Source organism: Balaenoptera musculus, chromosome 1, assembly GCF_009873245.2.
Source record: "Balaenoptera musculus isolate JJ_BM4_2016_0621 chromosome 1, mBalMus1.pri.v3, whole genome shotgun sequence".
Classification (NCBI taxonomy): Eukaryota; Metazoa; Chordata; class Mammalia; order Artiodactyla; family Balaenopteridae; genus Balaenoptera; species Balaenoptera musculus.
In genome coordinates this window covers 131,420,875-131,436,751 of record NC_045785.1, presented here as the reverse complement: position 1 = coordinate 131,436,751, position 15,877 = coordinate 131,420,875, and the positions used below count along the sequence as shown (strand labels likewise).

General features: G+C 35.8%; 1 protein-coding gene across 4 annotated transcripts in view; it reads left to right on the top strand.

Annotated features, from left to right (window-relative positions):
• The window catches only part of COP1 (COP1 E3 ubiquitin ligase), a 269,081-nt gene that overhangs the window by 95,084 nt on the left and 158,120 nt on the right, over positions 1-15,877 (top strand). For 3 of the 4 annotated variants that reach the window (XM_036847837.1, XM_036847827.1, XM_036847817.1), the window contains exon 9: positions 701-758. The exons of the other annotated variant lie outside the window; for it this stretch is intronic. In XM_036847837.1, the coding sequence (XP_036703732.1) occupies positions 701-758 (58 nt within the window). The remainder of the gene's footprint in view (positions 1-700; positions 759-15,877) is intronic. 4 annotated transcript variants of the gene reach the window in all.

Sequence of the window (15,877 nt, the reverse complement as noted above, 5' to 3'; positions counted from 1 at the left end):
GAGAATATAATCAAATAGAAAGAGCCAATAGAGAAAGTAGATTATGTTCCACTAGGGCAGAGGTAATTAGAATATAGATTTTGAGTTATAAAAGAAAGATTATTGGTATTTTACCATTTCTTCCATTCCTTTGATAGTTTTCTTTCACGTGAGGTGATTATCATAACATTTTGGAGCTTGAAGGGACTCTAGATATAGCTAGAGATAGCTAGTCTCCACTCATCTCACTTTGCAGATACGGAAACAGTTATTATAAGGTATTTGTCCAAGGGCAGTAGCTCTAGTGTCATAACAGGATCTGTTAACCATAGCTTTTGATTTCATGCTTGTGCTCTTTTCCCAATATTCTAAGTCCTCTTTTCCTTAGAGTTCAAACAGCTTATTAACCTATCTGAAAATGAAATTGTAGGAAATACTTCTATATATACACCTATCTTATGATTATTCCCTACTGACATTCTTTCAAGGTGGGTATATTTAAGGTGGTGGGATGAAGAGGTAAATTGTTTAAATATTTACTAATTTTTTGTTTATGGGGTATGTATTTATTTGATGTCTAATTAAATTATTGGTAATAAATATTTTCTTTGCATAGAAATTAGAAATATTGGATTTATATATGATATATTTTAGATTTACTTTTTTTGTTGCTAAGAGAATGTAAAAACTGAAATCACATTTTTCTTTCTTCATTTTGCAGTAGTATTATTGATTCCACAGAATACAGCCAACCTCCAGGTTTCAGTGGCAGTTCTCAGGTAAATGATACATCTAACAGTATGTTCTAGTGGTACCATAAATATAATCACCTGAGTTGTAAAATCACAGATGAGTTTACTGGAATGTCCTGTCATAAAGACAGCTGTTTTGAATGCTGTGGCATTGATTAGGACTTGAATAACTCTGATACATAATCAGATATATATTTGCTCATCACTGAGTTAAAAAAATTTTTTAATATACTGGTAACATCAGACCTTGAGAGGAAGGAAATACCATAAGAGGAAATTATGAGTAATCAGGGCATTGTTTCTCTCACAGATAGGAAAGTTGTAATTTATTGATGAATTACCCATTATTATGTTGAAACATGTAGCTTTTCTGTGGAAAGTAAACTACAGGCTTGAGTGAAATAGACTCTGGCTTCTCCTTTTCTTTAATTAATTGTATGATTATTTTGATTCTTACTGTCTTCATCTCTGACTTGGGGATGCTGATATTTGTCAAATATAATTTTTAGGCCAGACTTTTTTTTTTTTTTTTTTTTTAACTTTTCACATTGAAATAACTTCAGACTTAGAAGTTACAAGAATGGTAAAAAATAATTCCTTTATATACTGTATGCAGATTATCCAGATATTAACATTTGATCACATTTGCTTTTTCATTCTCATTCTGTCTCTCTTTTACATATACACACATAAAATTTTTTCTTTGGGTGTTTGAGCAGGGTACAGACATAATGTTCCTTTATCTCTAAATACCCCAGTGTATATTTCCTTAAAAACAAGGATATTGTCCTATGTAATCACAATATAACTTTAAAATTCAAGAAATTAATGTTGATATGGTGCTATTATCTAATTCCTATATCTTACTCAGTAGATTTTACAAATTGTCCTTACAGTATCCTTTATAATATCCTTTTTTCCTTAAAAGGAAAAAAAATAAGGCATTCAAATAAGGCATGTTCATTTGTATATTCATTTTATGTGATAGTGCAGTTATTTTTATCAAAGTGAAAGAAAATTCTTTCGGATCATACAGCTTTTATTTGTGTTTTTCTTTCCCCACTACTTAAATAACTGCCTCTATTACTTTTATGGTTAGTTTGTGTAACTACTCTGTATATCCTGTGTTATCTTCAACTGCATGCTTGGATTTGGCCTATTGTTTTTTTATAGTAAGTTTATAGATTGGTTTGTATCTGTTTCTGAACAGCCATGAAAGCACCAGATGTAGGTGTTTTTTTAATAAGACAATGGGATATATCAGGAGAAATTTTTAAGAATTAAATGGAAACATCCTTAAGAACTTGAACAGGAAAAGCAGTCTCTGAACCTGGAAACAGGCTTGGCATTCACAGCTGGGCCTTGATGTTCTCCTTTTAAACATAATCTCACAGAACATCAACATCAGACATAGTCACTCTGGGACGGTGATGAAATGAAACAAAAACCAAGATCACTTCATAAACTTATTAAGCACATACAAAAAGAAGTCACTGTGCAAGCCATATAAAATACCAAACACACCTCTGTCATGGCTAATATGAGCAGTTGCTGTTTCTGTACTAATTACAACTTTAGTCTCACTGTAGTTTTCTGTTCGTCTAGGTAAGATTTATTAAGGTACTCAATCACAGAATTATCCCCACTTCTTGACAGTATCCAATCCAGAGCAAAGCCTTACTTCCTTGAACCCTCCCCCAAATCACTTAACATGGGCCTATATCCTATAAGTAGTTTGTAACATCCTCTTACCTTAACCTGTAGTGTGCTGTATTCTTCGCTGCAATGAGCAGTAATAAAATTTGTTCAACTACAGGTGTGTTCCTATTGCTCTTTGGCTGCAGGGCTTTGACAAAGTCTACATAGAGGAACAAAGAAGATTTTCTACTATTGCCATTTATAGAACATTAATATGGAATTTCTAGCAAATTCCATAAGCTAGAAACAATAGAAATTGAATAGAAAAAAAAAAAAGCAATCAGAATAGTGGGTTTTTTTTTTTTTAATTTTTACTGTTTGCATATAATAAAGGAGACTTCTGGTTTGAGATTGTACACTAAGCCAATGTAATCCCTCCAACCTCCACCCACTAGAAATCCCATTGACATATTGCTATCCTCACACTGAAAACTTAAAAAGAATTTATAAAGATAAAAAGAATACTTAGGAAGTCTACCTAACATGTGAGTCACTGTATGCAGAGTAAAAGCGTGCTTTTGGGTGAAGTAGTCTGGGTCTCTCAGGAGACTCCAACCTTAGTATCTGCTGGAGGACAGAGAAGTTGCTGAGGAGGAAAACCTACTAGTGCTTATGGGATAGAACTAATATAACATATTGTGCCGAAGTCCTTAGGCTTCATTTCTAGGTATACTCTTTAGAAGAGACACACTTAAAACAGATTGACACAGAAAGACTTGAAAACAAAGGAGTAGTTGAGGATAAGCCTGGCAAATACAAGAATGGTAAGGAATACAACAAAAACAAACAACAAAAAAGGAAAGAAAAGTACAGACCAAAGTAGAACTCAAGGAAAAAATCATAGAAGATAGATACGGGTTTTCACATAATGAAAGGTATAATCCCACAAAGTAGTAGTAATTTGTGTGACATAATATAAAGCATTGGTATTTATATAAAGCAAAACCTATTAGAAATTTTGAAAAATTGATTAAAAGTTAAACATGGTAAGAGATTTTAAGGTATAGTCATCCTTCAGTATCCATGGGGGATTGGTTCCAGGAACCCCTGCAGGTACCAAAATCCAAGGTTGCTCAAGTCCTTGGATAAATTGGTGTATATTTGCATATAACCTGGGTAGCACATCCTCCTATATACTTTGTCATCTCTGGATTACTTGTAATAACTAATATAATGTAAATGCTATGTAAAAAGTTTTAAATATAATGTGAATACTGTGTAAATAGTTGCCAGTGCAGCTGCAAATTCGTTTTGCTTTTTGGAACTTTCTGGAATTTCTTCTTCTTTTTTGGGGGGAGCGGTGTATGTGTGGATTTTTTTTGTCTGCGTTTGATTGAATTTTTAGATGCAGAACCTGTGGATATGGAGGGGCTACTGTATAATTCAAGAAGTTATTAAAGTAGAAATAAAAGTATTTAGGTAACATTTATTTTGCATTTACTATTCATGGACATTGCTCAATGAACTTTACATATATTAACTACTTTAATTCTTAGAACTTCCTTATGAGATAAGTACTTTTACTATTATTTTCTATTTTATTGAGGAGGAAACTAGGGCAAAGAGAAGTTAAGGAGGTTGCCCAAGGTAATATAGCAGAGATTTTAACTCAGGCATTATGGCTTCAGGGCAGGTGCTTTTGAATATTAATTTATTCAACCAAAAGTTTTTTTGAGTGCATCCTATTTACCAGACACTATTATAGGCTCTGGTTATTGAACAAAAACAAAACAGACAAAAATTCGTGCTGTAGGGGCTTCCCTGGTGGCGCAGTGGTTGAGAATCTGCCTGCCAATGCAGGGGACACAGGTTCGAGCCCTGGTCTGGGAAGATCCCACATGCCACGGAGCAGCTAAGCCCGTGAGCCACAACTACTGAGCCTGCGGGTCTGGAGCCTGTGCTCCGCAACGGGAGAGGCCACGACAGTGAGAGGCCCGTGCACCGCGGTGAAGAGTGGCCCCCACTCGCCGCAACTGGAGAAAGCCCTCGCACAGAAACGAAGACCCAACACAGCCAAAAATAAATAAAATAAATTAAAAAAAAAATTCATGCTGTAGCCAAACTTTCATTCTAGTTGGAGAGATACTAATAGTAATAAGAATAGATTACCTTTGAACAAAGAGGAGGTGAGGGAGCAAGCTATGTGAATATCTCCGGGAATATCTAGGCTGAGTGAAAATAATTACATAAGCCTTAAGGTACAAGAATGCCAGACACAGTCCAGAAGTCCAGTATGGCTGGAGAGGAATGAGGAAGGAGGGGAATAATAGAACTGAGGTAAGAAACATGACAGAGGCCACTTTGGTGCATGATTTTCTTATGTCATTATAAAGACATTGGATTTTTTCTTTGTTTGAGATGAGTCAAACTTGGTTTAATAGGTACTTGCCTCACTTTATACTTTGCATCAAGGGATATACATTATTTATAGTAATCTTAGAGCATTTAGAAAACTAGATTGATTCTAAAACAGAATAAATTGTACCATTTACATTCTCTGAATCAGAACCTCAAATAGATAACTACTGAGACAATCTGGAAGAGAGTAAACTAAAGACTTCTCTTAATACCTTTGTGTTAAAAAGTATATAGACATTGCTAAAAACAATTCAGAAAATAATGCTAGTGAAAATATTATATATCAAAATTTATGAAATTTTGGTCAGAATTTTCCTAAAAAATTGTATCATTAAATGAATTCATTTTTAGATGCAAATAAAAATAAATGAACTAGGCATTGAACTCAAGAAACTGGGAAAAAGTTAAGATGGCAAATGTAGAGAGAAATAAAAAAGATACTGTATGTTACAATATATAATTGAAATTGGCTATTATAATATTGAGTAGATTAAAATAACTTAGTGCTGATGCATATTAATAAAAATAGCAGTCTTAATAAAATGTATAATTTTCAAGGAAAATAAAAAATATTAAAATAGGTTAAAGCAATTGTTGAACATTTTGAATAGACCAATAACCATAACTTAATGTGATTCCAATTAAAAATCCTCAAGAATATTTTTTAAAGGTCGGTAGAGAGTGTGCCCAATTGACTTTAATGGTTATTTATAGAATGAATGCGTCAGAGGTATAATAATTACAAGGGCATTTACCCATTAAGTTATTATAATGTATTCTAAGACTGCTGTAACAAAAGGGGCACAATAAAAAATGTAAAATCTAACTGAAAGGTAATTAAGAGATTACCCTGTGGTGAAGGTGGATATGCAGATCAGTGGTGAAAGGGAAGGTTTTTTTTTTGAATTTTAGTTTATTTATTTTTTTATAGAGCAGGTTCTCATTAGTTATCCATTTTATACATGTTAGTGTATATATGTCGATCGCAATCTCCCAATTCACCCCACCCCCCCCCCCCCCGCCACTTTCCTCCCTTGGTGTCCATACATTTGTTCTCCTCATCTGTGTCTCTATTTCTGCCCTGCAAACCAGTTCATCTGTACCATTTTTCTAGGTTCCACATATATGCATTAATATACGATGTTTGTTTTTATCCTTCTGACTTACTTTGTATGACAGTCTGTAGATCCATCCATGTCTCCAAAAATGACCCAATTTTGTTCCTTTTTATGGCTGAGTAATATTCCATTGTATATATGTACTACATCTTCTTTATCCATTCGTCTGTTGATGGGCATTTAGGTTGCTTCCACGACCTGGCTATTGTAAATAGGGCTGCAGTGAACCTTGGGGTGCATGTGTCTTTTTGAATTATGGTTTTCTCTGGGTATATGCCCAGTAGTGAGATTGCTGGGTCCTATGGTAATTCTATTTTTAGTTTTTTAAGGAACCTCCATACTGTTCTCCATAGTGGCTGTATCAGTTTACATTACTAAATTGCAACAATGCAAGAGGGTTCCCTTTTCTCCACACCCTCTCCAGCATTTGTTGTTTGTAGATTTTCTGATGATGCCCATTCTAACTGGTGTGAGGTGATACCTCATTGTAGTTTTGATTTGCATTTCTCTAATAATTAGTGATGTTGAGCAGCTTCTCATGCACTTCTTGGACATCTGTATGTCTTCTTTGGAGAAATGTCTATTTAGGTCTTCTGCTCATTTTTGGATTGGGTTGTTTGTTTTTTTAATATCGAGCTGCATGAGCTGTTTATATATTTTGGAGATTAATCCTTTGTCCATTGATTCGTTTGCAAATATTTTCTCCCATTCTGAGGGTTGTCTTCTCATCTTGTTTATAGTTTCCTTTGCTTTGCAAAAGCTTTTAAGTTTCATTAGGTCCCATTTGTTTAATTTTGTTTTTATTTCCAATACTCTAGGAGGTGGATCAAAAAAGATCGTGCTGTGATTTATGACAAAGTGTTTTCTTCCTATGTTTTCCTCGAAGAGTTTTATAGTGTCCGGTCTTACATTTAGGTCTCTAATACATTTTGAGTTTCTTTTTGTGTATGGTGTTAGGGAGTGTTCTAATTTCATTCTATTCCATGTAGCTGTCCAGTTTTCCCAGCACCACTTATTGAAGAGACTGTCTTTTCTCCATTGTATATCCTTGACTCGTTTGTCATAGATTAGTTGACCATAGGTGCGTGGGTTTATCTCTGGGCTATCTATCCTGTTCCATTGATCTGTATTTCTGTGTTTGTGCCAGTACCATATTGTCTTGATTACTGTAGCTTTGTAGTATAGTCTGAAGACAGGGAGTCTGAGTCCTCTAGCTCCGTATTTTTCCCTCAAGACCACTTTGGCTATTTGGGGTCTTTTGTGTCTTCATACAAATTTTAAGATTTTTTGTTCTAGTTCTGTAAAAAATGCCATTGGTAATTTGATAGGGATTGCATTGAATCTGTAGATTGCTTTAGGTAGTATAGTCATTTTCACAATATTGATTCTTCCAATCCAAGAACATGGTATATCTCTCCATCTGTTTGTATCATCTTTAATTCCTTTCATCACTGTCTTCTAGTTTTCTGCATATAGGTCTTTTGTCTCCCTAGGTAGATTTATTCCTAGGTATTTTATTCTTTTTGTTGCAATGACAAATGGGAGTATTTCCTTAATTTCTCTTTCAGATTTTTCGTCATTAGTGTATAGGAATGCAAGAGATTTCTGTGCATTAATTTTGTATCCTGCAATTTTACCAAATTCATTGATTAGCTCTAGTAGTTTTCTGGTGGCATCTTTAGGATTCTCTATGTATAGTGTCATGTCATCTGCAAACAGTGACAGTTTTACTTTTTCTTTTCCAATTTGTATTCCTTTTATTTCTTTTTCTTCTCTAATTGCCGTGGCTAGGACTTCCAAAACTATGTTGAATAATAGTGGTGAGAGTGGACATCCTTGTCTCATTCCTGATCTTAGAGGAAATGCTTTCAGTTTTTCACCATTGAGAATGATGTTTGCTGTGGGTTTGTCATATATGGCCTTTATTTTGTTGAGGTAGGTTCCCTCTATGCCCACTTTCTGGAGAGTTTTTTTCATAAGTGGGTCTTGAATTTTGTCAAAAGCTTTTTCTGCATCTATTGAGATGATCATATGGTTTTTCTTCTTCAATTTGTTAATATGGTGTATCACATTGATTGATTTGCATATATTGAAGAATCCTTGCATCCCTGGGATAAATCCCACTTGATCGTGGTGTATGATCCTTTTAATGTGTTGTTGGATTCTGTTTGCTAGTATTTTGTTGAGGATTTTTGCATCTATATTCATCAGTGATATTGGTCTGTAATTTTCTTTTTTTGTAGTATCTTTGTCTGGTTTTGGTTTCAGGGTGATGGTGGCCTCATAGAATGAGTTTGGGAGTGTTCCTTCCTCTGCAATTTTTTGGAAGAGTTTGAGAAGGATGGGTGTTAGCTCTTCTCTAAATGTTTGATAGAATTCACCTGTGAAGCCATCTGGTCCTGGACTTTTGTTTTTTGGAAGATTTTTAATCACAGTTTCAATTTCATTACTTGTGATTGGTCTGCTCATGTTTTCTCTTTCTTCCTGGTTCAGTCTTGGAAGGTTATACCTTTCTAAGAATTTGTCCATTTCTTCCAGGTTGTCCATTTTATTGGCATAGAGTTTCTTGTAGTAGTCTCTTAGGATGCTTTGTCTTTCTGCGATGTCTGTTGTAACTTTTCCTTTTTCATTTCTAATTTTATTGATTTGAGTCCTCTTCCTCTTTTTCTTGATGAGTCTGGCTAATGGTTTATCAATTTTGTTTATCTTCTCAAAGAACCAGCTTTTACTTCTATTGATGTTTGCTATTTTCTTTGTTTCTATTTCATTTATTTCTGCTCTGATCTTTATGATTTCTTTCCTTCTACTAACGTTATGTTTTGTTTGTTCTTTCTCTAGTTCCTTTAGGTGTAAGGGTAGATTGTTTATTTGAGACTTCTTGTTTCTTGAGGTAGGCTTGTATTGCTATAAATTTCCCTCTTAGAACTGCTTTTGCTGCATCCCATAGGTTTTGGATTGTCGTGTTTCATTGTCATTTGTCTCTAGGTATTTTTTGATTTCCTCTTTGATTTCTTCAGTGATGTCTTGGTTATTTAGTGAAGTATTGTTTAGCCTCCATGTGTTTGTGTTTTTTACGTTTTTCTCCCTGTAATTGATTTCTAATCTCACAGTGTTGTGGACAGGAAAGATGCTTCGTATTATTTCAGTTTTCTTACATTTACTGAGGCTTGATTTGATGTGATCTATCCTGGAGAATGTTCCATGCGCACTTGAGAAGAAAGTGTAATCTGCTGTTTTTGGATGGAATGTCGTATATATATCAGTTAACTCTATTTGGTCTGTTGTGTCATTTAAAGCTTGTGTTTCCTTATTAATTTTCTGTTTGGATGATCTGTCTTTTGGTGTACATGAGGGGTTAAAGTCCCCCACTATTATTGTGTTACTGTCGATTTCCTCTTTTGGAGCTGTTAGCAGTTGCCTTATGTATTGAGGTGCTCCTATGTTGGGTGCATATATATTTATAATTGTTATATCTTCTTCTTGGATTGATCCCTTGATCATTATGTAGTGTCCTTCCTTGTCTCTTGTAACGTTCTTTATTTTAAAGTCTATTTTATCTGATATCAGTATTGTAACTCCAGCTTTCTTTTGATTTCCATTTGCATGGAATATCTTTTTCCATCCCCTCACGTTCATCCTGTATGGGTCCCTAGGTCTGAAGTGGGTCTCTTGTAGATAGCATATATATGGGTCTTGTTTTTGTGTCCATTCAGCAAGCCTGTGTCTTTTGGTTGTAGCATTTAATCCATTCACATTTAAGGTAATTATTGATATGTATGTTCCTATTACCATTTTCTTAATTGTTTTGTGTTTTGTTTTTGTAGGTCCTTTTCTTCTCTTGTGTTTCCCACTTAGAGAAGTTCCTTTAGCATTTGTTGTAGAGCTGATTTGGTGGTGGTGAATTCTCTTAGCTTTTGCTCATATGTAAAGCTTTTGATTTGTCTATCGAATCTGAATGAGATACTTGCCGGGTAGAGTAATCTTGGTTGTAGGTTCTTCCCTTTCATCTCTTTAAATATGTCATGCCACTCCCTTCTGGCTTGTACAGTTTCTGCTGAGAAATCAGCTGTTAACCTTTTGGGAGTTCCCTTATATGTATTTGTCGTTTCTCCCTTGCTGCTTTCAGTAATTTTTCTTTGTCTTTAATTTTTGTCAATTTGATTACTATGTGTCTTGGCGTGTTTCTCTGTGGGTTTATCCTGTATGGGACTCTCTGTACTTCGTGGACTTGGGTGGCTATTTTCTTTCCCATGTTAGGGAAGTTTTTGAGTATAATCTCTTCAAATATTTTCTCAGGTCCTTTCTCTCTCTTCTTCTTCTGGGACCCCTATAATGTGAATGTTGTTGTGTTGAATATTGTCCCAAAGGTCTCTTAGGCTATCTTCATTTCTTTTCATCCTTTTTTCTTTATTCTGTTCCATGGCAGTGAATTCCACCATTCTGTCTTCCAGGTGGTCACTTATCCGTCTTTTTGCCTCAGTTATTTTGCTATTGATTCCTTCTAGTGTATTTTTCATTTTAGTTATTGTATTGTTCATGTGTTTGTTTGTTCTTTAATTCTTCTAGGTCTTTGTTAAACATTTCTTTCATCTTCTCAATCTTTGCCTTCATTTTTTTTCCGAGGTCCCGGGTCATCTTTACTATCATTATTCTGAATTCTTTTTCTGGAAGGTTGCCTATCTCCACTTAATTTAGTTGTTTTTCTGGGGTTTTATTTTGTTCCTTCATCTGGTACATAGCCCTCTGCCTTTTCATCTCATCTATCTTTGAATGTGGTTTTAGTTCCACAGGCTGCAGGATTGTAGTTCTTCTTGCTTCTGCTGTCTGCCCTTTCGTGGATGAAGCTATCTAGATGCTTGAGCGAGTTTCCTGATGCGAGGGACTGGTGGTGGGTAGAGCTGGCTGTTGCTCTGGTGGGCAGAGCTCAGTGAATCTTTAATCCGCTTGTCTGCTGATGAGTGTGGCTGGGTTCCATACCTGTTGGTTGTTTGGCCTGAGGCGACCCAACACTGGAGCCTACCCATGCTCTTTAGTGGGGCTAATGGCTACTCTGGGAGGGGTCACGCCAAGGAGTACTTCCCAGCACTTCTGCTGCCAGTGTCCTTGTCCTCACGGTGAGACACATCCACCCCCTGCCTCTGCAGGAGACCCTCCAAGACCAGCAGGTAGGTCTATTTAGTCTCGTATGGGGTCATTGCTCCTTCCCCTGGGTCCCAGTGTGCACACTACTTTGTGCTTGCCCTGCATGAGTGGAGTCTCTGTTTCCCCCAGTCTTGTCGAAGTCCTGCAATCAAATCCCACTAGCCTTCAAAGTCTGATTCTCTAGGAATTCCTCCTCCCGTTGCTGGGCCTCCAGGTTGGGAAGTCTGACATGGGGCTCAGAACCTTCACTCCAGTGGGTGGACCTCTGTGGTATAAGTGTTCTCCAGTTTGTGAGTCACCCACACAGCAGTTATGGGGTTTTGATTTTATTGTGATTGCGCCCCTCCTACCGTCTCACTGTGGCTTCTCCTTTGTCTTTGGATGTGGGGTATCTGTTTTGGTGAGTTCCAGTGTCTTCTTGTTGATGATTGTTGAGCAGTTAGTTGTGATTCCAGTGCTCTCGCAAGAGGGAGTCAAAAGGGAAGATTAAGTAAATTATGAAGTGTTAGCCAGGATACCATTTGCAGGAAATTTAGCTTTCTGTTTTATCTGTTACTGTAAGAGTCCAGGTCAGCTAAATAATGATTTAAATAATAATAGAACTATAGAAAAAAAGCGGGCTGTATATAAGAAAGCACCATAAACAAGCTTTTAAACCCAAACTGGGAAAGGTTTTGTCAGTTGCTTCACATTGCTTCAAAATGAAAAAAGTTTCTTAAACCAATTTCATTCTTTTGATGAAAGCTCCAAAAAAAATTTTTAAAAAAAGATGAAGAGGGCTTCCCTGGTGGCGCAGTGGTTGAGAATCTGCCTGCCAATGCAGGGGACACGGGTTCGAGCCCTGGTCTGGGAAGATCCCACATGCCATGGAGCAACTAAGCCCGTGAGCCACAGCTACTGAGCCTGCGCGTCTGGAGCCTGTGCTCTGCAACGGGAGAGGCCACGACAGGGAGAGGCCCGCGCATCGCGATGAAGAGTGGCCCCCACTCGCCACAACTGGAGAAAGCCCTCGCACAGAGACGAAGACCCAACACAGCCAAAAATAAATAAATTAATTAATTAATTAATTAAAAAAAAAAGATGAAGAACATGGGGGAAAAAGGCAAATTCAGATGGTCAGCTGACATATGAAATAATACTCAACTTCCTAAATAATAAAAGCACAATATGAAGTAGTATAAGGTACCAAAGAAGTCACCTAATAGGTATGGCTAAGGATGTTTCAAAATGGGAACTCTTCTTACTTGCTGTGTGCATGTACATGTAGTGTTGAGGGTGGGATGGGGGACTGAGAGAGGGGGAAAAGGGGAGGGGGGAGAGAGTTGGTTGTCTTCCAGGAAGACTATTTGGCGATATATACATATGAGAAATGCTAAAAATGTGTGATTTGGTAGTGATAAACATAGGAATTTCTTATGAGAAATGATTCAAAGTACTATGTAAAGATTATATACCAGTATTATTTATAAAAGCAAAAATTGTAGAAAAATAAATATCCCCAATCATAGTAGAATAGCTATGGAAACTATGGTACAGCTATCGGGTATATTATTTTACTACTCTTAAAAATAATGTTTATAGTTGAAATTGAATTGAAAAAAATGTTAACAATATAATGTAGGTGAAGCCAGAAACAATTTTTTTATACCACTGAAGTTTTATAATTGCCTGTTCATCTTGCTTTAGAATTTTTATATAAGCTTAAGTACAATTAATAAAATCAGGAAATTTAATGTTAATGCAATATCATTATCTGAGATAATGTAGTTAAATTTCAACAGTTTTTCCACTAATATTCTTTTATAGCAAAAGAAAAAAATTTTCCTTCTCCAGTATGAATCCAGAATCACTGGTTACATTTAGTTGTCATGTTTCTTCAATCTCCTCTAAATTGTTATAGTTCTTTAGTTGTGCATGATGTTGACGTTTTTGAATAGTATAAGTTATTAATTTTGTAGAACTTTCCTTAATGTGAGTTTGTGTGATATTTCCTTATAACTAGATTCAGATTATCCATTTTTATCAGGAATACTACAGAATCGATGTGGTATCCTTTGTTAGTTTGTCGTATTTGGACCCATATGATATGAGTTTGCTCAGTACTGGTGATGTTAACTCTGATCACTTGATTAAGGTGGTGCCTGCCAGATTTGTCCACTGTAAATTTACCATTTTCTCCCATTTGAGCATCTATTAGTAAATCTTACTTGAAATAATTATTAATGTGTTTTGCCCAAATGATAATTTTTAATTCATTTTTTCTTCCACATTTATTTTTTTAACTTTTTTATTGAAGTATAGTTAATTTACAGTGTTGTGTTAGTTTCAAGTATACAGCAAAGTGATTCACATATATATATGTGCACTTTTTCAGATTCTTTTCCATTATAGGTTATTATGAGATATTGAGTATAGTTCCCTGTGCTATACAGTAGATCCTTGTCATTTACCTATTTTATATAGAGTAGTTTGTATATGTTAATCCCAAACTCCTAATTTATCCACCCCCACTCTCGTGCTATCCCCTTTGGTAACCGTAAGTTTGCTTTCTATGTCTGTGAGTCTCTTTCTGTTTTGTAAATAAGTTCATTTGAATCATTTTTTTAGATTCCACATTTAAGTGATATCATACAGTGGCATCTTTCTCTGTCTAACATCATTTAATGTGATAATCTCTAAGTCCATCCATGTTGCTGCAAATGGCATTATTTCATTTTTTTTAATAGCTGAGTAATACTTCTGCATTTATTCGTTAGCATTTCTACTGAAAGGATCTTTCCCTCCCTCCCTCTTTGTTTGTTTATATGGTTATGGAATCATGGAGTTTTAATTTTTTCTGTTAATCATTTTGAACTCAGATTGTTCCCTGTTTGTCTAGTTGGAACTCCTTCAAGCTGATTTTCATGTTCTTATCATTCTTTAAGTAACTTCTTACATTCTTAGACGACAAGATATACCAGCATCATTTTGTACTTACCTTGCCCCAGTCCTGGAATCAGCCATGTATCCAAGAAGCCCTGTTTTCTTTTAATGGAGAATGGTATTTCAAAACAAATATCTGGGTTTTAAGTGTGCTCATTGCACTTAGAGCGTCATTGCTTGTAGGCCTTCTCAGTGGACAGAGCTAGGAAATATGTATATCTGTATATATAACATATTATAATATGTGTCCATTAATTATATATTAATCACCTTAAGTGTTTGATGAAAGGACTCACAGGAATCAAGCAGTTTATACTTCTGGAACTTCATTATAGGCAAAGGATATAGTACAGCCAAGCGGAAGAAGAGTACTCATTGAAAGGGATATGAAGACTTTAGGCACAGTCTTCTTTGTCCTTCTTCCACCGAGTCACAGAGGAATTGCTTTGTCTCCAGGTTCAGAACCACTACTAGCTTGCATCTCAAGCACCTTAGTAATGGGAAATTCAAATTTGGCTTGAGGTCAGATCTCTTATTTTAAGCTAGTCACATGGACAGTGCATTCTAGTTATGTGACCAGCCATTAAGTTACAGGCTCCACTGAAATCAGGTGAATCATAAATTCACTTACTATTACTAAACAATGCTGACAGACTGATACAGTCTGCTCCCAAACAACTCACAGGCCCATGGTTATGGAATATCATTTATCTTTATTTAGTACATTTTGTGGGCTTCCCTGGTGGCGCAGTGGTTAAGAATCCGCCTGCCAATGCAGGGGACATGGGTTCGAGCCCTGGTCTGGGAAGATCCCACATGCCGCAGAGCAACTAAGCCTGTGCGCCACAACTACTGAGCCTGTGCTCCAGAGCCCATGAGCCACAAATACTGAGCCTGCGTGCTGCAACTACTGAAGCCCAGGCTCCTAGGGCCCGTGCTCCGCAACAAGAGAAGCCACCTCAATGAGAAGTCTGTGCACCACAACGAAGAGTAGCCCCCACTCGCCGCAACTAGAGAAAGCCTGCGTGTAGCAACGAAAGACCCAATGCAGCCAAAAATAAATAAATTAAAAAAAAAAAAAGAATTGTTAAAAAATAACACAACATTTTGTAATGTAGGTAAGAATCAGCTGTTCTGGAGATAACCATGTGGGCAATACAGACTAGCTGAGATTAGTCTATGCTATTCAGTTTATGAACATAATATTTATGTAATCATATATGTAAATAACATGTCTGTGTTTCTGTATCTGTCATAAAAGCTATGAGTTCATACTGATGAGCTCTCATTGCAGTTCACTATCACAGGGTTCATTGTAGCTTTACACTGTACCCTTTCTATATCTCTAATTCTCTTTTCTGACAGAAACCTAGCTCTCATTATCAAAATACATTTTACTTATTGTTATAGTCTTACTATGTATATATATATATATATATATAAACTAGTATGGAAATTACTAAGAAAACAAACCTACTAACTAGTGATAAATATTTATTTAAATTTCTTTTTGTCTTTAGTCTGAGAGAATATAGTGTGAAAATATAGTGTGTTCATAGTTTACTTGGTTTTGATTGTTAATTTTCATCAGTATAAACTGTGATATTTCTTTGAAAGACAGTTAAGTTCATTTGCTTCTGTTTGTGTTCCACCCCACCCCATTTTTATGACATACAGACTTTTTTGAATATGTGAAATATTAACCTAATTCTAAAAGTCAGAGCTATGCAAAAAGTCATACTCAATAAATACCACCCCTCCAGCCCTTCTACCAATTCCCATATCCTTTATCTTTTCCCACTACATTGTTTCTTAACCCCTGTTGGTAACCAGTTTTATTAGTCAGGTTTTCATGATACATATGCATATTCTCTTATTTCTTTTTTTTACACAAAGGGTAGCTTTCCT